The sequence below is a fragment of the Musca domestica genome, unplaced genomic scaffold, assembly GCF_030504385.1.
Source record: "Musca domestica strain aabys unplaced genomic scaffold, Musca_domestica.polishedcontigs.V.1.1 1, whole genome shotgun sequence".
Taxonomy (NCBI): Eukaryota; Metazoa; Arthropoda; class Insecta; order Diptera; family Muscidae; genus Musca; species Musca domestica.
This window is the reverse complement of record NW_026712114.1, coordinates 14,544,154-14,569,532: the sequence shown is the minus strand read 5'-3', so window position 1 is coordinate 14,569,532 and position 25,379 is coordinate 14,544,154. Positions and strand designations below refer to the sequence as shown.

Below are 25,379 nucleotides of genomic sequence, written 5' to 3'. Positions count from 1 at the left end.
TGGTTCAAATTAAAATATATCTACTATCCGATTTACAATTTTTAACCCAACTAATATCGTAACACAGATTTAAAGTCAAGTATAATTATTATGATTTATTTTATACAAATCTCAAAAGCAACGTTTCAAATATATAGAATGGTATAGAGTATCAAATATTCTGCCTGTTCGACTTTTGTCCTCTCCTTAGTTATTTACATCTGTATCTTCATTTGCTAGGGCCGCCGAAGCCGTTGATGATTCAACATCAAAGCAATGTTGAGAAGTTCTCTCTGTAATACAATTTACATAATGATAAGTACACTGAGATGAGATGTTGTTTGGCAGAGTTTTGTTTGTTAGTCCTTATTGCCAGACGAGACACACGCATTCGCACATCCGTTTGTTGTTTTGGTGTTTGAAAAAGAAGGCAGCAGAAGAAGAAAAAACATCCATAATTCCGTTACATATTTACCCGAAGAAAACACACTCAGACACACAAATCCACGGAGACAGCAATCCATCCAACCAACCGCTCCATAGTTGTAAGTTTTATGTATGTCATTCCAAAATGTAACGACATTTTAATGTGTTCAAATTAAGGCAAATGCAGAAAAATGTAATAAAACATAAAATTAAATAAAATAAAAAATGTGAATAAAATAAACATTACATCTTATCTTTCATTCTATAAAATATTTATATGCGTGAGAATGGGTGTGTGCGTTTGCTCCATTCATCTTGAGAACAATCATCCACTCATGCATCTTATAGCAAAGAAGCTTTTTTTCCATAATGACGTTGATGGCATTGCGTTTTAGATGCATTTCATATGGTTGCCAGTGTCAGAGAATGCCACCACAAAAAAAAAAAAAGAAAAGAGGAAAAAAAAAACAAAATGCGAAGAAGGAAAAGTGAAATCCAACAAATTCGTTTAGAACAACAGCACTAAGGGGTTTCCTTCATTGTTTAAGGCCATAAGGACCGCAACAACATTCTTTTGGCTTCTCTTTTGTACTTGACACCCACTGACTTGGTTACTCTTAGCTCCCGGAGGCAAAAACTTTTAAGAAAACTCACCAAAAAAAATCTTTGTGTTATTGTCCTGTAAATTACATGAATGTAGGCGAATTTGTTTTTCTGTATTATTTTGCTGTCATGATACCATATGTCATTGCCGACATGAAGAGTGGAGTCTTGGCTGAAAAAAGGAAGAAAATGCATGGCATTTCACACATGTATTTAAGTGAGTGATGTCCATTGTTATAGACCCTTGCATTCATTCCCTATCTATTTTAGGTAAGTGAATTTATAGCAAGATAACAAGAACATTAGATCATCAGACATTACAAATATATGGAAGTAAGGTAAATACATATGGAAGTAAGGTAAGATCTTAGTAAGGCAATGTGAACAATCTCATGCCTATTTATTAAAAAAGAAACAAGTAAAAGATCAGCTAAGTTCGGCTAGGCTTTCAACTTTTTATACCCTCCACCAATCGGAAGGAACTTGCAAATTTTTAAAAATGAACATTTCGTCAAAAATACCGCTAAAATAAAAACCTTTATGTAGGGGCTATACGACGTTGTGGTGCTGAATTAGTAATTTTTTGTCATAGACTGTAATAACGATTCCGAACTTCGAAACAAATTCGGTGAATAATGTCGCTACCTAATAAAGGGAGGTACCGTTGTATGAGGGCTATAATAAGACCGTGGACCTACATAGACAATTCTCTTCCAGGGGTTAAAGTACTCAGAGAGAACTTCTTATGTGGATTTTCAGACAATTCCATTGAAAAATGTGGCCGTTGTATTATATGGGGGCCATTGGATATCGTGGACCGATATAGCCCATCTTCGAACTTGACCTGCCTGCACACAAAAGACTGATCTGTGCAAAGTATTAACTTCTTATCTTAATTCGTTATTTCGATGAGTTACAAACGGAATGACGAACTTAATATACCCTCCATACTATGTATGGTGTAGGGTATAAAAATATTGTCTTTTTATGATGTAGACTTTAAAATTCTTACTCTCTCAATCATAGCAACAACCTAGACTTTAAATAAATTGCAAACCTTTACATCCAATAAATTTCCATTGGGTCATTATCATGGAAATTAGGCCATTCAATTCTAAATTTAATTATTGATTATTTAACTCTAATTGCATTAGTCTAAGTATTTCCACACATACACAGACATATATATGATTCATTCATTCAATTGATGAATAAATTTATTAATTTTCTCAATGGCAAATTCAAAAAAATGCATAGAATTGATAAATTTATTATTTGTATTAATTACCGATTCCATACGCACACACACGCACAAACGAATTTGCAGCCATACAAGTGTGGTATACCATTACACATTACCATTCACATTATCATTAGAACAGATACCGAACATGGCCTGAGCTTGGCCATTCCTAAGCAAGATAGAAATATTGAACCTTCCTATTCCATATTTACATATCAATTCTATTCTATTCTATGCGAATAATGAAGATGATGCTATGGGATGCTGCAGCCATAGATAAACAGCAGCATCGATGGATGTATTCGAATGGTTGCCAAGAATTCCTGAATTGATTTGTCTGTTGTGTGCGGAAGCTTAGCATAGCACATTGCGTAGTAGGGGGCAATTGAATGGAAATGAGTACGGGTAATGCTAATGTTATTAATTAGAATAATCGGTTTGTGCATACACGGCTAAATGAGCAAATACCATGCGCTTCGGAATGGCGAATGAATAATCGAAGAAGACGCCGGAGTCGAGATAAATGAGTGATGAAATGAACATTCCTGGAGAACGGAATCTTATTTAATTATACCACTCGCTGGGTTATCATGTCTTTTAGGAAGTTCAAAATAACTTGAAAGGTTCTACCTGATGATGAATATATTCTGAAAGTATAATAGGATGTTATATTAAATATTTTTTTCGATATTTTTTTCAAAATGTTTCTATTTTTTTGACAAAAACTTTTCATGCCCTTCACCATATATTTAATAAGTTTTTCATTCCGTTTTGTAACACCTCGAAATATACATTTTAGACCCCACAAAGTATATATACTCTTGATCAGCATAAAATTCTATGTCGGTTTAGCGATGTCCGTCCGTCTGTGGAAATCACCCTAGCTTCCGAACGAATTGAAGTAGATTGATAAATTTTTATCCAAATATTTTTTTTTTTTTAATTTATATTATATCTGCAGGACTTTTGGTTTTGAAGTAGGTCCACGTTTTGGTATAGCCCCCATATAACGGTACCTCCCAATATTCGGTATTTTGATGATTTTAGCGACATTATTCACAGGAATGGTTTCAAATTTGGTATTTGAGATTCGTAATGGATGCTGCAGCCTATGACAGGAGATTGTCTGTGCAGGTCCACGTTTTCGTATAGCCCCCATATAACGGTATTCGGTATTTTGATGATTTTAGCGACATTATTTACCGGAATTGTTTCAAATTCGGTATTTGAAGTTCGTAATGGATACTACAGCCTAAGATAGAAAATCTTACGCCTCCCGATATTCGATATTCACAGATTTTTTTAAGTTTCGTTTGAATATTGTAATGGCTTATGACAAAAGTTACCTATACATGTCCATGTCGTCGTATAGACCCTAACATAACAGCTACATTCGTTATTTTTAAGATTTTTTTAACGGATTTTATTTTTTTCGAGAATAGCCAAATTCGTTCCAAATGGTGGAGGGTATTCAAAGTTCGACTCGGCCGAACTTACAGCTTTTTTACATGTTATTTTCTATGATTAGAGTTAAAGTAATTTCAATTATGGATTAAATATTTACCTGTTCTTTCAATTTAAATTCCCCTCTAAAAATGTCTATTTCAAAAAATGCTTTAAATAATTATTGCAAAATATGCTCTTTTAAATTTTGTGAACCTTTTAATTTAATTATTATGAAAATAAATACACACACATCCAAACCCTAAAATGGTTTTATGGATAAATGACTTTTATTCATTTTTTTTTTGTCGCAATGACGACCTTTGATTTAAATAAAAACTTTTTGTTATGTTCATTTATACAAATAAAGTTGGCTTTCCGAAAAAGGGCAATCCACAATAACAAAGCATTAACTCTAAATATGTCAGTTAATTATTCAAGTTGTTACATAAATAAATCTATGTAAACATTAAAAATATAAATAAATAATGTTTTTACAAGCCACATTGTGTGCTATTTATTTAATGAATTAGTCGCCAAAAAAAAATGCAACAATAATTTTTGCTGCCAACTCAAACACAATAGATTTCATGGCCCATGAATTTGTCGGGTAGATGATTTTTGATAAGAAAATTCATACCAACTATGAAACTTATTTGAATGCGTATCATAGCTTTAGAGTAGTCACAATTCGGGAACTACAGGGTGAGATGAAAAAACTGCAACAAAGTTCAGATTGCTATCATTTCTAAGCTACTCGTCCAACAGCCGTTAAAATTATTCCAGTGACAGCTCATTACATTGTTTACATGGTTACAAAAGCATTTTGGTGAGCATTTTCCAAAAAAAAGTTATTTGTGATGTAATTCGAGCGTGATAGTGTGATTTTTTTATATTTGGTTGGAAAACCACAAGTGGCGTTGGGTGCAGTGGAAACCTTCAAAACTCCGATACACATGTCTCCGATTTTTAGCCCCACTATCATAATCTGCTGGACTTTTCAGTAATAGTTCTTTGTACTACACACTGTAATTTGGCCTCAGTTACACCATAGAATAAGTTTAGATTTGTTCGAATTGGTCACCGTTTGCACGAATTATGTCCTTCAAACGGTCAATGAAACCGTCACACGCTGCCCGAATGTTGCTCTTCGTTATTTTGGCCCATTCCAGGTGAAGCGCTTGCTTGAGTAATCGACACTTTGGCATTTTTAGTGCCAACCTTGCTTTCCAAAATACTCCAGAAACAATAGTCCAACGGATTGGTATCCGGAGATTTTGGTCATGTGCGCTGAAAATTAAGCGAGGAACCTCATTTTATATCCATTCTTGGGTGCCGCGTTCTGAGTCCTGTTGGAATGTCCAAGGTCTGCTGTCAAATGTTTGCATGGCCAAGGCTTTAATACACCCTCCAGAATATTTTCGCGATAGTATTCGGCATTTATTCTGATGCCACCGTCTCGCTCGTATGAGCGAAGAGCGACCATCGGCTGTTATGGCGGCCCACACCATCACCATGGCCGGCGCTTGAGTTCTGGTGGCCAGCTGTCCGCTTTGGCAAGTAAGCACGATCATTTTCTTTGTCTACAAACTGCTGGACAACGAATTTCTCAACAGAGAAAACCAAATTCGGCAGTTTACCAATTTTTGGCCAAGCGAAGCCACTCTTTAGCTCTTTTCAGTCTATTTTCTTTCTGTAGCGGTGTAGGTTTTTGCACTTTTTGGAATTTCAAGAAGCTCATTTTTCAATATTTGCCGAATAGAATATTGCAATATGTTCAGATCACTAACCATTTTTGGGCCACTGCGACGCGGGTTTCGATGAAGTCGCTTCTTTACTTTTCGAACCATTTCTGTTGATGTTTGCTCCCGTCCACTTCCTTGACGTCGGACTACGCTACTACGCTATTATCACGGTAACGAGCGATGGTACGAGACATAAAATATTTATTCACATTTGAATGCTGAGCTCTAACGATAGCCACTTGTGGTTTTACAGCCAAATATAGAGAAATCGTACTATCACGCTTGAATTCCATCACGAATAACTTTTTTCTGGAAAATTCTCACCAAAATGCTTTCGTACGCTTGTAAACAATATAATGAGCTGCAAGTGGAATAATTTTAGCAGTTGTCGGACGAGTTGCTTAGAAATAACAGCAGTCTGAAGTTGATTTCAGTTTTTTCATCTCACCCTGTACGTAAGACCGTTTTGATAATGCGGCTACAGGAAAACGTATGTTCCGCCACAGCAGCTAGAACCTATTACAGACTATAAATACCAATTTTTGGACAGATACGTGGAGAAATGTGGAGAAAATTATCAAAAATCCGAATATACGGAGGTACCGTAATTGTGACGAAAATCATCAAAATACCAAATATCTGGAGGTACCAATATGTGGCAGCTATACCAAAAGAAGGACCGATATATCTCATTTTCAATACCAATCATCCTATACACAATACAATTTGTTCTGCCAAATTTTGGTTGTATCGTGATTTCAACAGACAGACAGACAGACGGTCATCCTTAAATCGACTTAGTATTTTATGCCGATGATGAATACAGGGTTGTCCATATTCGACGGACCCATCTGGCAACGCCATAACTTTTGACAGAGATGTCACATCGCTTAATGACATACCGAGTTTGAAGCGTCAGTCCAAGAAGATTTTTACCATGAACCAATACACGCCACGCAAGCGCTCTGAAATAGTTGAAATTTACATTCAACAGAAGAAGTCAATTGTGAAAACTCAACGTGCTTTTAAAACATTAAAAAATGTGAGAAGTGCGCCTTCTAAGAACACCATTAAGCGTTTAGACGAAAAATTTTCGTCTGGTAAGGCTCTTTCTAATCCGAAGAGGCCATATAGAAGTCGACCAAGGCGATCGGCCGAGAATATCGCTGCCGTACGAGCCAGTGTTGAGAGGTCCCCAAGAACATCCCAAAAAAGCCGTTCTCAGCAGTTGGGCATGGCTCGGTCCAATTTACAACGGATTATTCACATTGATTTGCATTTGTTCCCGTACAAAATTCAATTGACGCAAAGAATGTTGCCTGCGAACAAGCCTCGTCGATTGGAATGGGCCCAAAGAGTCATCGGGTCCGTCGAATATGGGCAACCCTGTATGTATATACTTTATGTGGTCTACGACGAATATTTAGGGATGTTATAATAATATAATAATATTTATATTCAAGGTACCAATGCCAACATTTCAAAACTCCAGCTGCATTCATTCACCAAAATGCCAAATTGTACCAAATTTAGTACACCTCTTATTCTTAGCGCACATTTTCTAGTGGCTTCCTAAACTTAGTACTAAAACATTTACTGCTACTAATGCTAATAATAATAGTAATACTAATGTTAATAATAATAATATTAATACTATATTAAAATGGCCACTCGGAACTATTAATCATAAACCAAAAGAATCTTAATTTTCTGACATTTGCATCCTTTTCCCTAAGACTTCAATTTCATGGTTCATAATAGAGACAGAACAAATATGAAACTACAATGCTCCCAAATGAAATTCCAGGGATGTCCATCATCACAGAAAATGCTAATAAAAAAGAAAATGACATTACCATACAGAACGTAACAATTAAGTATTTAATTGGCTTCAAAGTATTTTCACATCGGCATTGAAAATGTTCATGTGGAAATTCCTCCTCAATAAAAGGACTATTCAATTTCAAGATGCCTGAATAAAAGATGTATAGAAATGAAATATTTCCAATAAAAGAGCTATTGTGGAAAATGACAATATGCATATACATATGCTGAGGTATGTCGCACAAAATGTATTGAATGCTATCCTCATTGAATACTAAGCAATATTGTTTTTTTTTTTTTTTTTGTACTCCCCTGTGTTTGTGTGGAAATGAATTAAATTACAATAATAAATATTTTTAATATATTTATATTGAACATTGTTATTGCAATTTTCGTTTAATTTTTATGATGGAATTATTTTTATTAATTTTAGTAATCTTCTTGTTATTGATTTTTGGCACTACAACCCTTGCATAAATAATATACATGTGAATGTGTGTGTGTGTTTATGTAAATACTCATCGGAATTGTTTTTATCCCTCCTTTTATCGAATACAAAATTCCCTGTAGATTTTATTTGGACATCTGTACGTATTATTTGAATTGAAAACTTATCAAATGCCAAGAGCAATGTCAAAGGACAAAAACAAAACCAATCAACATGAATGAATGAAAATGAATACGAATAGTTTAAATGAAAATTTCTTTGCAATAGATTTTTCTATTTGTTTTTCTCTTTAGATTGTGTTCATATGTGTATAGGTTGTCTTAATCAATATTAATATTGAAATAAATGAAAATTGTGTTCAATTGTTTTTGTTTGTTTTTTTGCACACCCACACGCAACTTTTTGTGGGGAGAACATTTATAAATCTATTGTTTAAAGTTTTACTCTTTTTCAGCCGACGCATAGAGGGAAGAAATCATAAAAAACGGAGATTAAATAAAAATAAAAGTTATTTTTTGGAATAACTATTTCCACACGTTTATAGAACAAGAAATTCTATTTCACTACCGAAAATCGCAAAGTCGTTCGTTGTTTAGTTTTCTACTCAATTATGTTTCGTTTACAGATTACCGGATTTATTAAACTGAGTAGATGTAAATTGGCAAAGCGATGAAAAAACTGCAACAAATTCAAATTAAATTTTTTTTTTAATTTTATTGAATGAGGGCAACAAATTTCGGAAATAGCATCAAATTTTGAAATAAATTTAGCTTTGTTCGAATTGGTCACTTTTGGCACGAGTTATGTCCTCAAACGGTCAAACGCTGCCCGAATGTTGCTCTGCGGTATTTTGGCCCATTCCCGGCGAACCGCTTGACACCGCTGATCGACACTTTTGTATTTTTTGAGGTAGATTATAAAATTTGCAATGTAAACACTTCTACTTAAGCTCTACTTTATAATCTGCTGGATTGTTCATATCATTATCAAAAAATAATAATTTAGTGCACAGTTTCAATAAATTGATTGCACTTCCAAATCATTGTGCCATTTCCATGTTTTCAGATCTCCCTGAAATTTTATAAAAACTTTGTGAAAATGTCAGCTTAAATATTTGTGGAGAACATTAAAATACTTCACAATTTTTATACCCTCAGCCATATGGCAAGAGGGTATATATAGTATTTGATACGGCCAACACGTGCCTCATCAAAATAATGGTTTTAGATCCTAGGTATCTTTGGACCAAATCCGTTTCAGGACATTTGGAAATGGTCACAATTTTTACATATGAAATTTATAATTTCGCATAAAATTGGATAAAAATGTTTGATTTACTTGTAATTTTGCCCATACCAATGTTTGTATCTGTACTAGATGAAGTATGGAAATGACATTCTTCGATCGACTATATTTCGTATCTCATGCACATTTTAACATTTTCCAAAATTTAAGACATATATCAATAAAGTGAAGGAAATAACCAATATAGTCCAAACCTGGCACGTCGGAATATTTACATCATATTTATTAAGCCCGTTACGAAATGGACAATATTCGCCCATTCTTTCGGAACCTATCCCATATAATTTGAATATAAACATAATAGAAGTCAAAATGTATTTAAATAATCGAACATTTTCTGAGGGTATACATCTGTCGGCAAAACCGGCTGACATTTTTTACCTTTTTTTAATCTTGGTTGGCAATAATTTGTTTCGATTTTTGATGAAAATTGTTCTCTTTTCACACATGCATGGAAACACCCCTGATGTGTACAAGGATGTGGGTATCCTGTTTTTTACAGTGTTTTCGGCAGTATTTATTTGTGTAATCTTGCGCTCTTTCCATAAGTTTAGCATATTTCCTATAGTTTTTGCATATTTTTAATATGATCTCTTATGTTTGAACGACAAAAAACATCTCAATACTAAGTTTAAATACGATTGGATAAAAAACATGCACCTCAATAATTACCATAAATCAAAATTTCTGAACTTTCGATCTCTCACACTTAACGCTGTGTGAGAGATCGAAAGTTCAGAAATTTTTTTAATTCGTATTTCCAAATTATAGATTACTTTCAAATTACTTAGTGAACCGCATACCATTATAGCTTACCCTTTAATAGGGCAAAAGGAAATGAGATACACCCATAGTTCCTTTTGATGATCTGCATAGAATCACATTCTGAGTCGATTTTTGCATGTACCTCCGTCTGTCCATGTATTTTTGTAAACAAAGTACAGGTCGCATTTATTGCCCGATTCAAATGAAATTTCGCACAAATAATTTGTTTGACCCAAGGACGAACCCTATTGAAATTGGAGATAATCGGTCAAAATTTAGGTATAGCTCCCATATATGTTTACGTCCAATTTTCCTTATATTGTGCACCAAACTTTTAATATCAGCACGTACGACCAGATTAGACCGGAAAATAAGTATTCCAAAATTGATCGAAATCGGTTCACATATAGATATAGCTCCCATATATATTGTTCATCCGATTTGTTATTTTTGTCCTCCGCAGCCGTAATATGCAATCTGTAACAACGATATTTGGGGAAATATATCAAATATAACTCAGAAATACCCTTGCTAAATTTTATGGAGATCGGTAAATATTTGGATATAGCTCCAATATATATCATCGTCCGATTTTTCTTTTATTGTTCAACAAACGTTTAATATTAGCCCAAATGGAATTGAATTTGGTACTTACCACCGAATTGAGTCTAGAAATCAGTATGTCAAATTTAGTTGAAATCGGTTCAGATATAGCTATAGCTCTCATACATATTGTTCATCCGATTTGTTGAATTTGTCCTGCATAGCCGTAATATGGACTCCGTAGTAACGATATTCGGGGAAATATATCAAATACAGCTCAGAAATACCCTTGCTAAATTTCATCGAGATTAGTTCAGATTTAGATATAGCTCCCATATATATCTATCCGATTTCAAGTTAATTTTGCACCAAATGGATAATACAAGTCCGAATTGAAAAGGCGCAAATGCCTCGACAAATTTAGTAGAAATCGATTCAGCGGAGGATATTCCTCCCATATATTAGTTCCTTTGGATTTTTAATTATTACTATAATCATAGTTGGTATGAATTAATTCTCACAAATTCCCCATTAAAACTTTTATTTGTTATGTGAAGCTCTACTAAATATGCAAAGTGGTGTAGGGTATCATAAAGTTGGCCCCGCCCGACTTTAAGACTTTCTTTACTGGTTAATATGCCATAAATTGGAATATATAAAGAGCCAACCTCATCTCAGCAGATTGGTCGGGACGATGATATATCAGTAATTTACAACTTATCAGTGTTACACACGAGAAAACGACTTTAAAACATTTCACTAAATAACCATTCCAACCAAGAATCCAGATTCCCCCAAAGGCCATAAAAAAAGAAATAATATTAAATAAAAAATAAAACAACGGAATTGGTCTCGAATTCTTAATTACATTTATTGCTGAAACTTGATACAAAAAACTTATAATATACAAAATAATAATATGTACGTATGTAGAGTTGTAAAAAACTTAAATTAATTATAAAACTAAATTATAAAACTGTTATCTTTTTGGCAAAAAAAAACAAGTTTGGCAAATTTAATTGTTTATGTTAAAATAAAGGTTTTTATAAAACTTAAAAATTGGCAAATTGTTTTGATTTTTGGTTTATTTCGTATTAAGAAACTTGGCGCTCACACACAACCGAATAATTGGTGTTTTCACATATTTGTAAACACACTACAAACTTACCATATAATTGTTATTTTCAGACATTTTCCAAAAAATACAATTGTCAATTGTAATTCTTATTGAATATTTCACTTTATTTATTTTATTTTTTTGTTCTTTCTGTTTTTGGTATGGGCTTTATTTTCAATTATTATTATTTATTTTTTTGTCATACGTTTTGTTTTATAGTTCTGTTGTATGTTTGTTGTTTTCTTTTTGATTATATTTGATTACGTAAACAAAATTATGTCTATACTTAAGAGATATATTTTTTTCAGTTAGTTCTTAAAGAATTCGACTTTTTTTGTTTGTTGGTTTTTATCTTAAAAAACTAAATTTGTTACTAAACATTAATTAATAAAAAGAAAATTTCTGTTTTAAGTTTTCTTGGTAATCCTAGCACAGTTATGTATTTAAATTATTTACTAAATATTACAATTTTTATTTATTTTTTTTGTTATTATTTTATATATACAACATACATACGAATATGCTTTTGTTTTCTTTTATTTTATTCCTTATTTAACTTAAATTTAATTTATTTTTTATTTTCCATTTGTTAAGTTTAATTTTCATGTCGTTTGGTTTGTTTGTTTGCTTTTGATTTATTTAAAGATTTTTGGTTTATTTACTTAAATATTTATTTTTTTCAGTTTTTGTTTGAGTTATGTCTATGTGTGTTGGTATGTGTGTGTGTGACTGTGTTTTATTTATTTATTTTTATTGTTTAAATTTGTAAGTTAACAAGAAACACTTAAAATTTAGTTTTGTTTATTTTCAACTTTTGTTTTACTAATCTATTAAGATCTAAATAATATTCTGTAATAATTATTTTCTTTTGTCAATAGTTTGCAGTGACAAATATGTCGTTTAATTATGAATTTTATTAATTTAATTATTTAGTCTATAAATTTGTATTTATTCCTTTGTACAAGGTGGTTCAAAAAAATGGAATAAAACTGATAATTATTTTGGCAATAACATCTTACAGGAAAATTATAAATAATTTTATATCTCGCCTGTGAGAGGACTCTCCAAAAATTATGACACCTTCAATTTCCAAGTTTTTTTGTTTTTTACCCACCCTGTATATTTATGAATTTTTGTATGAAATACTTAGGACTTAGTATTTTAGATTTGAGTTTCCTCGATTTTTTTTCGAAATACCAACATTTTGTCATTCTTCTCTTTGCATATTATTCTAAATTCTCGTTTTATGTATTTATGGCCTTCTAAATTTCTATGTTTTTTGTTTCTTTTCATATTAAACTAATTTTTTATAGACGTCATTTCAGTACTAGATTTGTTAGTTAGTTTAATCGTCGTCATTCTAAATTCGTTATTTACACAATATATAAGTTTGTACAGATTTTTTTTGTGTTTTATTATATTTTCGTTTATTTTCCTTTACCTTCAAACATTTATAAACTTGGGGCTAAGAACAATTGGATTTTTGTTTTATTTACTGTTTTTTCGTTAATTATTAATTATATTTAACATTATTTACATTAATTTATTCTCTAATTTTACTCCAAAAATCCAAGAATGGAGCCGTTTTTTAATTATTATTCATTGGTAAGTATTTGAAGTATGGTTTAAAAAAAAATAAATAAAGACAATACCAAGAACATTACAGTATTACATCACTAAATATATATAGATACACTTTTTAAGTGGCCAAATTTTGATGGTATTTTTGGTAGTTGTTGTTTCTCTTGTAAAACTTAACTTTGTAGTAGGATTTAGTTTTTTACTTCCATTCAAAAAATAAACAGTTCAATGAAATATCGGAAGTATATGAAGGCATGAATATGAATTAACAATCTAAGTACAATGGAGATTGAAAAGTGTATATTGTTTGGAGGTATGTATGTTAAGGGGAAACTTCTGAGTTTAACTATTTCAAAATTAATTAAATAGGTATTTTATTAGTATATTTTAATTTTTAATTTTTAATTAATTTTTTAGACAAACCCGTGAAAAAATGTTGCGAAAATCATCAAAATATTGAATATTGGGAGGTACTGTTATGTAGGGGCTATTCCAAACGTGGATTGAAATATCTTCTTTTCAATACCAACCATCCTAGACACAATGTAAACTACTGTGCCAAATTTTGAAGCTCTACGTCAAATAATGTGAGCTGTATTGTGATTTCAACAGACAGACAGATGGCAGACTCGCTCGAGTATTAAAATTGCCGACCAACATGATCCTCGCATTATTATCACTAATATTTCCAAATACATTATAAGCTTAAACCGCACAGATTCCAAGGAATCTTAACCTGATAGTTTAAAAAAATTGTGAAGAGGGGGGAGCTTTCCTCTTCTATTTAGGCTACTTTGGGACCGGTGAATTGGCAGCCTATATCGTGGGACTCAATGCCTTTAGACAATTTTGTTTGAGGCTATATTAAAGCTCATGTCTAAATAGTCGAGTTCTCTTTAATTGAAGCACTGCGAAACATTTTTGGAAAGAGTAGGCCAAAAATGGACAAATTCGAATGGACCATATACGGTGCGGTTGCGTTCAAAATTTCCACGAAATAATATTCAAAAACTATATTATATGTATATATGTATCAATTCCAATATAGACCTTAAGTAGTTTTGGGCTTTATGTGTGTGTGTGTGTGTTTTTTTTTAACAATTTTCCTAAAGCTCTTAACACATTTCCCTTTAGTTTAGTTGTCAACTCTAACGAAGAACATAAAATTTATTTTAAAGTTGACAGCACTGTTCTCTTCATCTCATTCCCCCAAAGGTAATCGTGTAAATACGGCTAAAGTCTATAATTCTTTATAATATCGACTGCTCCTAAAAGTATGCTTTAATGAAATGGATTTGTTTCAACAAAACCTTTAAAACCTTTTCGTATTATTTAATTCAAAGAGAAATAATTAGAAGGAATGAAAACTTAAATTATTTTCATACTATTCCCTTAAATTATTTAACTGCATAATTGATTAATTGTCATATCAAATTAACTTGGGAAAAATAGGCTTTGTAGAAACTTTCTAAAAATTTATTTAATTAATTAATATTCTATAATAATTGGCAAATACTCAACTTTCACTTGCAGGCAGTGCAGTGTCGTACTTGAGACACAATGGACATTAAGTTGAGTTTGGTTGTGCTCAAAGTTTTTCTTTTTTTGACCTGGATGTATTAATTATGCCCTCAATATGGGAAACACTACTTTCCAAAGGTCACTTGCCGTCTGGAGTTCAGTTAAAAATGGTTTTTCTAGTATTTTTTAATTTTTTATCTTTTTAACCGACTCAAATGTTTCCCATATATACATACATACCCATTTTTAGAGAGAAAATAAAAACGAATGAAATATCCTTTTTTTCTTTCTTGATCCTTGAACGATGAACTCACATATACATAGAAATGTACGTTGAAGTCTTAGACATAATATTCATTTTAATTATTTGTTGTTATTCTAGAAGGTTTCCATTCCTAGACTAGGGAAATGAACGTATGTACGAACGTATGCATGTGTGTGGGATGTTTTTTTTTTTTCAGGGAAAAAATTGGTAGGTTGTCTGTTTGGTTGCATAGATTCTTGCCATTGTTGGGGGGTATGGAGCAGAATAAAAGATAACAGGGAATAATGATACGCCATGACTGACAGACACACTGTCTAGTGACGTTTGAGTGATTGATAGACATACATACAGATGTAGAGATAGCGATTTTATGCAGTGATTTCAATTCTCATCAATGTTTATGTTATATTTGGCTTATGTTAATTGTTGTTGTTGTAGCAGTTGCAGTTGTTGGTGCTATTACAGTCAAGGGTTTATTCAGCTCAGTTTGTTGTTGTAGTTGTTGTTGGTGATGGTGGTGGTGACTGTGTAGATGGTGTTGGTGTTCGTATTATTTCAGCGTTGGATCCAATGTTGTAAATTCCAATTCACCTCGGGGCAATATCAGATCAGGGTCTGTAATATATACTTTTGTTGTTGTAATATGCATACATGTTGTTTGTTGTTGGATTTTAACGGTTAGTTTGTATACGAAAAATAAAAGTTAATTGAAGTGTTAGATTTGGTATAGTTAGTGTTTTTTTTTTTTATTTTAAGCATAGGCAAGTTTAATTAGTTTTGTATACAAGTGCAGAGAAAGAAAGAGAGACAGAGTGAGTGAGCGAGTGTGTGTGTGCATGTGCATTTTTTTTGCAGTTGGTTTTTATTTGGTTCAAAATTTTTGGATTTGTGTTTGCGCCATTATGATTTTACGTTTAAAAGTTTGAAAAATTATGGTTAAACATATAGAGTCATAGAAATGAAAATAGGCAAACATGTTGGAAAAAATTATATATGAAAAAAGAGAGAGGAGAGAAAGACAGAGACATAGAGATGTGAAACCCATATTTTAGAAAAAGTTTTTTATAATTAGTAGAATTACTTGGATACAAGCATTGAGCTTTGGCTTCATTAAAAGTATAAACATAAATTAAAGCAGTAGCAGCAAATAGAAAATACAAACACACACACATACGCAAACATCCTATGTATAAACATAGACACACACAAACACAAATAAAATCCACTTAAACAAATAAAAAGCACAAATACATACACAAGCAAAGGCACACTCAAACAAAACACACACACACATACAAGATCCGTATCAAATGAATGAACCATATCAAACTTCAAATGAAAAATAATATTCCTGCAAATTAATTTTGTTGTGCTGCTTCTTCATTTTCTCTCTCTTCGGTTTCTACTCCGCCTTGTGCTATGTGATTGCTATGATGAAGATGACGATTATGATTTAATGATATAAACTTACAAAAGTTATTAAAATATAATTAACGTAAAATCTTTAAGAGATTTAAGATTTATTTTGTTTGTGTAATAACTAAGATTGAAATCTGTGAATAGAATATTAATTGGCCGGCGGAAAAGAAAATGTTTTCTAGGAAGTGGGATGTCGGTAAAAATTGACATTAGGCTACGTAGTCACGCAAATTGTTTTCATTTCCCGCTAGGTAGGATTTTAGGATATTTATTAAAAAATACTGAATATTTAAAAATTTGAAGAATTTCTAAAATTAATGTACTTTAGCAAGGCTAATAGAAATTAATCGTTCTAACAATATTGATTGTGACATATTGGAGTTTTGCAAGAAATGGTGTAAATGAAAATTGTGAATGGTTAATGAAGAGATAGATTATAATTTTTATTGGCAAAGTTGAGAGAAAGGATTGAGAGCTACATGTCACACAAGCAATTAAACTGTAGCTCTTTTAGCAGGAAACATCTGGCAACTTCTTCTTTTAAGGTCATGTGTAAGGTAAGGTCTACCTCAAGAGTCCAGCATTGATTAAAGACCTTAAAACTGGAAAGAAGAACAATGCGATTGCTTTAGCATAAACATGAAATCGAAAAGATAACACTCTACTGCAAAATTTTGAGGAGTGCAAAAAGCTGAAAAAACCAAGTGACCATTGCTTTCGCAGTAGTAGTTATCATCAAACAATGCAAAGCTGTCAGTTTCGTTTCGAATAACATTATTCTCTCTTATGGAGAATAGTACGAAGATGAGCGAATACTTCAGACAAAGCAATAGAGTACAAAAATCACATTTAATATCAGAATTTTTTAAATCCGAAAAGAACGTTTCGTTGCAGCTCATTCTGAGTAAAGGTATGATGTTTTTATACCCTACACCACAAGGTGGTCAGGGTATTATGTCTTTGTGAATTTGTTTGTAACAGGCAAAAGGAAACGAGATAGACCCATAGTTCCTTTTGACGATCTGCATAGAATCACATTCTGAGTCGATTTCTGCATGTCCGTCCGTCCGTCTGTCCGTCTGTCCATGTATTTTTGTAAACAAAGTACAGTTCGCATTTACTGCCCTATCCAGATGAAATTTTGCGCAAGTCATTTGTTTGACCCAAGGACGAACCCTATTGAAATTGGAGATAATTGGTCCAAATTTAGATATAGCTCCCATATATCTTCGTCCGATTTGCCTTTTATTGTGCACCAAATATCAGTCCGAATAGTATGGAATTTTGCAAGTACGATCAGATTGGACCTGAAAATAAGTTTGCCAAATTTGATCGAAATCGGTTCAGATATAGCTATAGCTCCCATATATATTGTTCATCCGATTTGTCATTTTTGTCCTCCGCAGCCGTAATATGCACTCTGTAACAACAATATTTGGGGAAATATATCAAATACAGCTCAGAAATACATTTGCTAAATTTTATCGAGATCGGTTCAGATTTGGATATAGCTCCCATACGTAACTTCGTCCGGAAGGTAAATACCTTTGATTGCGCACCAAACGTCTAATATTTGTCCAAATGGGATGAAATTTGGCACTTACGACTGAATTGAGTCTAGAAGCTAGTATGTCAAATTTGGTGAAGATTGGTTCAGATATAGCTATAGCTCCCATATATACTGTTCATCCGATTCGTCATATTTGTTACCCACAGCCGTAAAATGCACTCCGTAACAACGATATTCAGGGAAATATATCAAATACAGCTCAGAAATATTTTTGCCAAATTTTATCGAGATCGGTTCCGATTTGGATATAGCTCCCATATATATTTTTATCCGATTTCAAATTAATTCTGCACCAAATGGGCAATACAAGTCCGAATTTAAAAGATACAAATGCTTCGGCATAATACTACTACTCTACTAAATTAGCAAAGTGGTATAGGGTATCATAAAGACGGCCCGCCCGACTTTAAAACTGTCTTTACTGTTTTTTTTTTAAATTTCGACGTTTTATCCAAATGGTGTAGTGCATTAAAAGCTGCTTATTTACTTGTTAATATTTTTATTTGACAAAAAGTCAAGTTTTCACCTTATGAAGGTTCTAACATATTGGCCCTGGCAAAATCAACGTAGTTTTTACTTGTTTAAATATATTTATCCCATTTTATTTGGATTATTTACATAAAACACAATGTAAGCATTCTGTGATCTTACGCCTAGTTTATCGATAATACTAAGATTCCAAAAAATGTGAATCCTGGGTGGATTGTTCGATTTAATATATATATGCAAAGTAGCATTTATACTAGCGCTAAACCCGCCTACATAACTTTGTTCTTAACTGGTGAACTCTTAATTCTCCCCTACATTCAATTATGTTTTTACTCTCCAGTCGTATTGCCCTTTCTCCGTCTGTTTCCCCTTATTTTCTCCACTTATTTCCTCTCTTACACAATAAGTCCTACTCCCCCTTCTCCGTTGGACTAACATCAAATGTCTTAATTAACTATCTCTGTGATTCTAATAAAAATGGTTTTAACTTGAAACATTACCAAGAATTGGATTTAGCCAAAAACGAGAATTTATCAACATGAAAGTCTTATAAAACGATTTATCATCTTTTCACATTTAATTACACAAAACTTACTTAAGTTTCGACAAGGTTTAACATTTCATTGTGGTTTGCCCTGGTTTTAGTTGAATTTGGCAAACTTTGTTGTTGCCATTCTTTGTTGTTGTTGCTGTTCTGCTGCAGACCTCCGCCCGAAGGCAATCTGCCATATCTTATGCTGTAGAATAATTCTATGATGACTGTAGTTAATTAAAATTCATGCAACGCCTTGATATTAATTATCGAAAACGTCTTATGAATAATTGAAAATCTTGTCTTTGTCTCAGCTGAAGGGAAGCTATTCAAAGAGCAAAATGTTGGCAAAAAGAGTTTGCGCCATGGCCTAAAGCATTCTATTGGCTGTGTCTTCTTCTTTGGGTCTGGTTGGTAAAATTAAAGTTTTAAACTAAACATTTGATAAATTGCAAAGTGTTTTTGAAATGTTTGTCTCCATGTCCGTGGAGACTTTTTCTTTGGATTTAAACAAAATGAATTGTCTGCTATGTTTATGTGTTCTACAATAAAGTGACCCTCTTGCCGGCTATTCATGACGGAATGTCGTTGTTGTTGTGCGTGCTTTGTAATAAAAAAAAATGTATACTTTAACACTACTTCAGGATATGTGGTAGTGTGTGTTTCCGCAGGGGGACATTTATGTACTTGACAAACAAACATAGACGCACACAGTCAGTGACAACAGCATAAACAATGAAACGTCAACAACTAGATTTGAGTCAGTGACAGTAAAATCATTGTTTATGAGTCTCTTGTTCTACGTGTTATCCCAGCAAACGTTTTTGGAAGGCATATGAGCATAATAACTAAATATAAGGTAAAAAATATATGACATGTACCTTGAAAAACATTTTCAGGTAAAAATGAATCATTTTACGCATTACCAAGTAATGGATAAAAGTGGCACAGAGTGATTACGCCCGACTTCAAAACGTAGGGTTCTTACAACGTAACAAAAACAATAAATTAAGAAAAACCAGTAAAAAAAATAAAAAATCGACCGAATCGACACAATTTGAAGTAAATCATACCCAATACGATGTTATTGTATGCGTATTACGACTTTAGAGCGGTCGAGCATGGAAAGCTAAAGGAATGAACTGTATATGGAATCAGTATCATAATTTAAATCGATTTCCACTAAAATTGAATATGTGAATATTAATGGCTCTGATAGCCCTTGACAAAATATTTTTAAAATTGCCAGCTTATGGTGATAGTCCTTGAAAGTATATTTTTATTTAAAATCCACAAATATGGCCCTGATAGTTATTTATAAACCATTTAAAAAAAATCCAAGTTCATGACTCTGATTGTCCTTGAAAAAATATTTAAAACAAAATTCACGCTTATGGCTCTGATAGTCCTTGAAAATATTTTTAAAAAATCCACGCTTATGACTCTGATAGTCCTTGAAAATATTTTTACAAAATCCACGCTTATGACTCTGATAGTCTTTGATTTTTTAATCCACACTTATGACTTTTTAAATCCACGTTTATGACTCTGATAGTCTTTGAAAAAATATTTTTAAAAAATCCACGACTATGGCCCTGATAGTCCTTGAAAATTTATTTTTAAAAAATCAACGACTATGGCCCTGATTTTTAAAAATTCAACGACTCTATGGCCCTGATTTTTACAGTCCTTGATTTTTTTTATGACTCTGACAGTCCTTGATTTTTTTCCACGACTATGGCCCTGAGAGTCCTTGAAAATTTATTTTTTTAAAAATCAACGACTATGGCCCTGATTTTTAAAAATTCAACGAGTATGACCTTTTATTTTTACAGTCCTTGATTTTTTTAAATACACGCTTATGGCTCTGATAATCCTTGAAAAATTATTTTTAAATCCACGCTTATGACTCTGACAGTCCTGGATTTTTTTAATCCACGCTTATGGCTCTGATAATCCTTGAAAAATTATTTTTAAATCCACGCTTATGACTCTGACAGTCCTGGATTTTTTTAATCCACGCTTATGGCTCTGATAATCCTTGAAAAATTATTTTTAAATCCACGCTTATGACTCTGACAGTCCTTGATTTTTTTAAATCCACGCTTATGACTCTGACAGTCCTTGATTTTTTTAAATCCACGCTTATGGCTCTGATAGTCCTAGAAAAATTATTTTTAATCCACGCTTATGGCTCTGATAGTCCTAGAAAAATTATTTTTAAATCCACGCTTATGACTCTGACAGTTCTTGATTTTATTAAATCCACGCTTATGGCTCTGATAGTACTTGAAAAAAATATTTTTAAAAAATCCAAGCTTATGACTCTGACAGTCCTGGATTTTTTTTAATCCACGCTTATGACTCTGGCAGTCCTTTATTTTTTTTTTTAAATCCACGCTTATGGTTCCGATAGTCCTTGAAAACATATTTTTAAAAAATTCAAGCTTATGATCCGAGCTTATGACAGTCCTTGTTTTTTTTAAACCTACGCTTCTGGCTCTGGTAGTACTTGAAAAAATATTTTTAAAAAATCCACGATTATGGCTCTGACTGTCCTTGTTTTTTTTAAACCCACGCTTCTGGCTCTGGTAGTACTTGAAAAAATATCCACGATTATGGCTCTGACTGTCCTTGTTTTTTTAAACCCACGCTTCTTGCTATGGTAGTACTTGAAAAAATATTTTTTTAAAAATCTGACAGCCCTTGAAAAATATTTTGAAAAAATCGACGATTATAGCTCTGATATTTCTTGAAAAATATTTATGACTCCGACAGTCCTTGAAGATTATATTCAAAAAATCCACAAAAATTTTAGATGGACTTGGGAAATATTGTATTAACATGTTTCACATCGTTTAGATGAACGATCATGGCTAAATCGACGTAGAATATATATTGTGTGGTTCAGAATATACAAAGTGGTCTGAAATTGTTTTTTTTTTTTCAGGGGGTTACAGAGGTACTTGGCATATGGAAGTATATTGAATTTGTCATTCAATTTGTAACTCGTCAAAATAATCATGTTAGAAAAAATAAATATATATTAACTAAATTCTAAAGTGGAGGGTATAATAATTGAAATAAGCAGCTGTTGGAGTTACGTCGACTTTATCAAACTTCAACTTTGTTGCTCTAGATTTCTCATTTACAAGCTTTTCCAGATAACCCAAAACTCACAGGCAACATCAGTTTTGTATCCCTCTGACCATCTAACCCATTCAATTATAAAATCAAAATTATCCAACCATTTACAGGTTACATGTGTACGTATGTGGGTGTGCGTTTGTAGAAGATACCATAAAAGCCAACCAATGAGCCTGAGGTGTTCACTACTTTGTCGTAAAGAATATTAACATGTTCATCAAATGACACCTTTATCAAGAAACAACACATGCACACCAACTCACATATTTGTAGTAAAACTTGTAGAACAACACACTGATGTAGTTGTTGGAAAAACATCTGTATGTGTATTAGGTAGACACACACACATGCACACCCCTTACATTTTGTAGAGTTTCATATGGATTCATAAAAGTTAAAAGCATTTTGCAATTATGGCCAATTAAAGCCACAAGAGTACTTTGTGGCAACATTACTAACAAAAACTTAAAATTTAACAAGCTCTGGTTAAGAGTACCAGGAAGTACATGAGTATTTCAACATCCAGTTCCAAACACTGGCATGAATGAATAACCATCCAAGACACTCTGTATAGTTTTGATGTGAACAATGGTGAAGATATTTTTCAAAAATAATGGAAATAATATGGCACCATTTGTTGCCTGAAACGGGAAGGCCATATTTTGAAGGAAAATGTAAAATGGATACTGTTAAAAAAGAAAGTAATAGGGTAAGTGTACCAGTAGTCGGCACTTTTAGGATTTTCGATCTCACAATCTTTCAACATTCTGAGTGAAATCTTTCAATTACTAAAAAATAAAGTTGTTAAAGTTGTTTTTCGAAATAATAAACAAAAATTGAATTTGTTTTTATTAAATTGGCAAAATTTGCAATTTTACTAAAATAGTATTTTTTTGCCAGTAGTCGGCACCATTTTCCAATGCTCGGCATGTCTATTTGCAAGAAGTCGGCATATGGTAGTTCAGTAAAAAATATATTATTTTGTATATTTTTTTATTTCAAATAGTATAAAACAACGCTATATTATTAATTCACAGTTTAATCCAGAATTTGAAATTAATTTCGTTTTTAAATCGTGTTTTATTTAATTATCATTATCTTCAGTAACGCATGGATTTTCAATTAAAATAAAAATGTGATTAAATAAAAAAGAAAAAAACACCTTTTTTATATTTGGAATTTGTGAATGGATCTTTTTCAAAAAATGCCACCGCTATCTAAAACGTCAAATAGCTGACTTAAAAAACCTACTTAATTTAGAAAAGTTGGTCAAAAAGCACAAATAAAAGCAACTGCCGACTCAAAACTATTTTTTTATTTGAGTAGTTTTTGGATTATCTTTTAATACTTTTTTCAAGTATTGGTGAAATTGGTAAAAAATGATATTTTTTAGTAATCGGCACCACCTGCCGACTACTAGCAAATCTCTTTTTTTCTGTTCCTAATGTCGGCATTAAATAATATAACAGAAAAAATACTTGATTTGTATATTTTTGAGTTATAAAATGATCTTTAGACTGTTATTTACTATTATAAAATATATCTGATTCCAAAAGTATTAAATTTAATTTACTTAAATTGATTATTAAGTTGACGCCACCACTAATTTTTTTCTATACAAACAAGCAATATCGCACGCGTTGGAAGACACTCACTGACGAAAACCGTTATTCTCTCGTAATAAATGATCGGAGCTCATTGTTTTTTTTTTTTTTTTTTTTTAAAGAAAGAGAGCAGAGAACACTTTTGTTATTTTTTTTTGCAATTATTTCATTATTTGGTCAATTCTATTCTTAGTTATTTAAGTTTAAATTTCAAAACTGCCGACTACTGGGACATGCCAAACTTAGTCACACTTACCCTATTTTGTAAAGGATTTATTTTTACATTTGAAATTTTTTGTCTTCTGAAGGTCATTTGTGAATGAATATTTAATAATTTCCTTTTTAATTGGAGCTAGTGACCTAAGGAGATCACAGATTTGAATCTACTGAAGTCTAAAGAGTGAGACGCATTTCGCCATTGGTTAAGGGGCACATCAGGCATATTCGATTATATTTTTCTGACTATACGTAAAGTTTTATACAGACCGATTAGGAAAAAAATATTTCACATGTCCACTAAAATTACAAGGAAGAAATGTATCGCACATTGCTTGGATGCGTGAGACTTTGCATTTGAATTTCAATATCAACTCCTTGGTTCATTAATAGATCAAATCGAAATTATAATATTTTTCATTTCATATTTTTGGGAGAAGAACCCAGTTCCAAGTGCAATATTATTCATATATACATTTGAATACATTCTTTCTTCTTTAGGAATTTTGTTAATTTTTTTGCGAAGTATTGGATGTGTATTTATAGCTATACATATTCAAAAAACTTGTGGTGTACCAAGGAGCGTAAATAAAATGTAAACCCAAAATGCAACATTAACATGCTTCAAATGCAACTTTTTAACTAACATAGATTTTATAATAATATCAATTAAAAACGAAAGGGAATGACGGGGGTGATTGACCATAAAATATTACCAGAAATGTCAACTCCTATCTTTAATCCCCTAATGGATACGGTGGGTACATATCATTTGATACGGCCAAAAAGTGCCTTATTGAAAAAAGTGCCTTTAAACAAAATCCATTTTAGGACATTTGGAGTCCATCTAACGATGTCCGTCCTACCCTTCGTCCCTCTGTCTATCTGCTGGCTGGTGCGCACGATAACTCTCGAAGGGAGTATTTGGTACAGACTTGGTACATCGTAATATTATTATCAAACTTAGATCGAGTTCGGCGATGGGCAATATCGGTTCATTCCTTTTGATGGCTTCCCCACAAAGGTAAAAATTTTCAAAAAAAATATTTTACTGCACAGAAAGAGGAAGGGTATTCCGATTTTGCTACAACCTTGCAAATCCTAATATTTGCATCAGGTGAGAAAAGATAGAATATATCGGTTCACTCCTTCTGGTACCTCCCCCACAAACTGTCAACATTTTGAATATCCAAGAAGCTCATATATAGCGAAATTAACATCCGATTCCTTTCAGACTTGGTACATCTGAGTATTTCCATAATTTATTCCGGTACCTCCCTAAATGGGGTCAAGATTAAAAAAAAAACGCTCAAAGAAAGAGAAATAAGCATCCAACTCTTTTCAAATTTTACACATATAAACATTTTTGATCTGTTGTGATATGATATATGTAGGTATATATCATTATCTGCGAACTCCTTCTGGTATTTCACCCACAAAAGGGTTACAATTTTCAATACTTTTGTCTGTCGTAACATGCGAAACAAGTCAGCGATTTTTAACAACTAAATACTTCTCTCCATCACAAACCTGGGATGAATATGCAATTTATAGGAATTTATGATTTCGCAAAAATCTGGATAAAACTATTTGA

At 32.3% G+C, this 25,379-nt stretch overlaps 1 protein-coding gene across 4 annotated transcripts in view; it reads right to left on the bottom strand.

Moving 5' to 3' along the window:
• Positions 1-10,410: 10,410 nt before the first annotated feature.
• Positions 10,411-25,379, bottom strand: part of LOC101891802 (uncharacterized) — a 475,789-nt gene continuing 460,820 nt past the window's right edge. For 2 of the 4 annotated variants that reach the window (XM_059119400.1, XM_059119404.1), the window contains exon 18: positions 10,411-15,435. In XM_059119400.1, the coding sequence (XP_058975383.1) occupies positions 15,359-15,435 (77 nt within the window). In that variant the 3' untranslated portion in view covers positions 10,411-15,358. The remainder of the gene's footprint in view (positions 15,436-25,379) is intronic. The other 2 variants (XM_059119411.1, XM_059119419.1) reach the window with 1 other exon arrangement.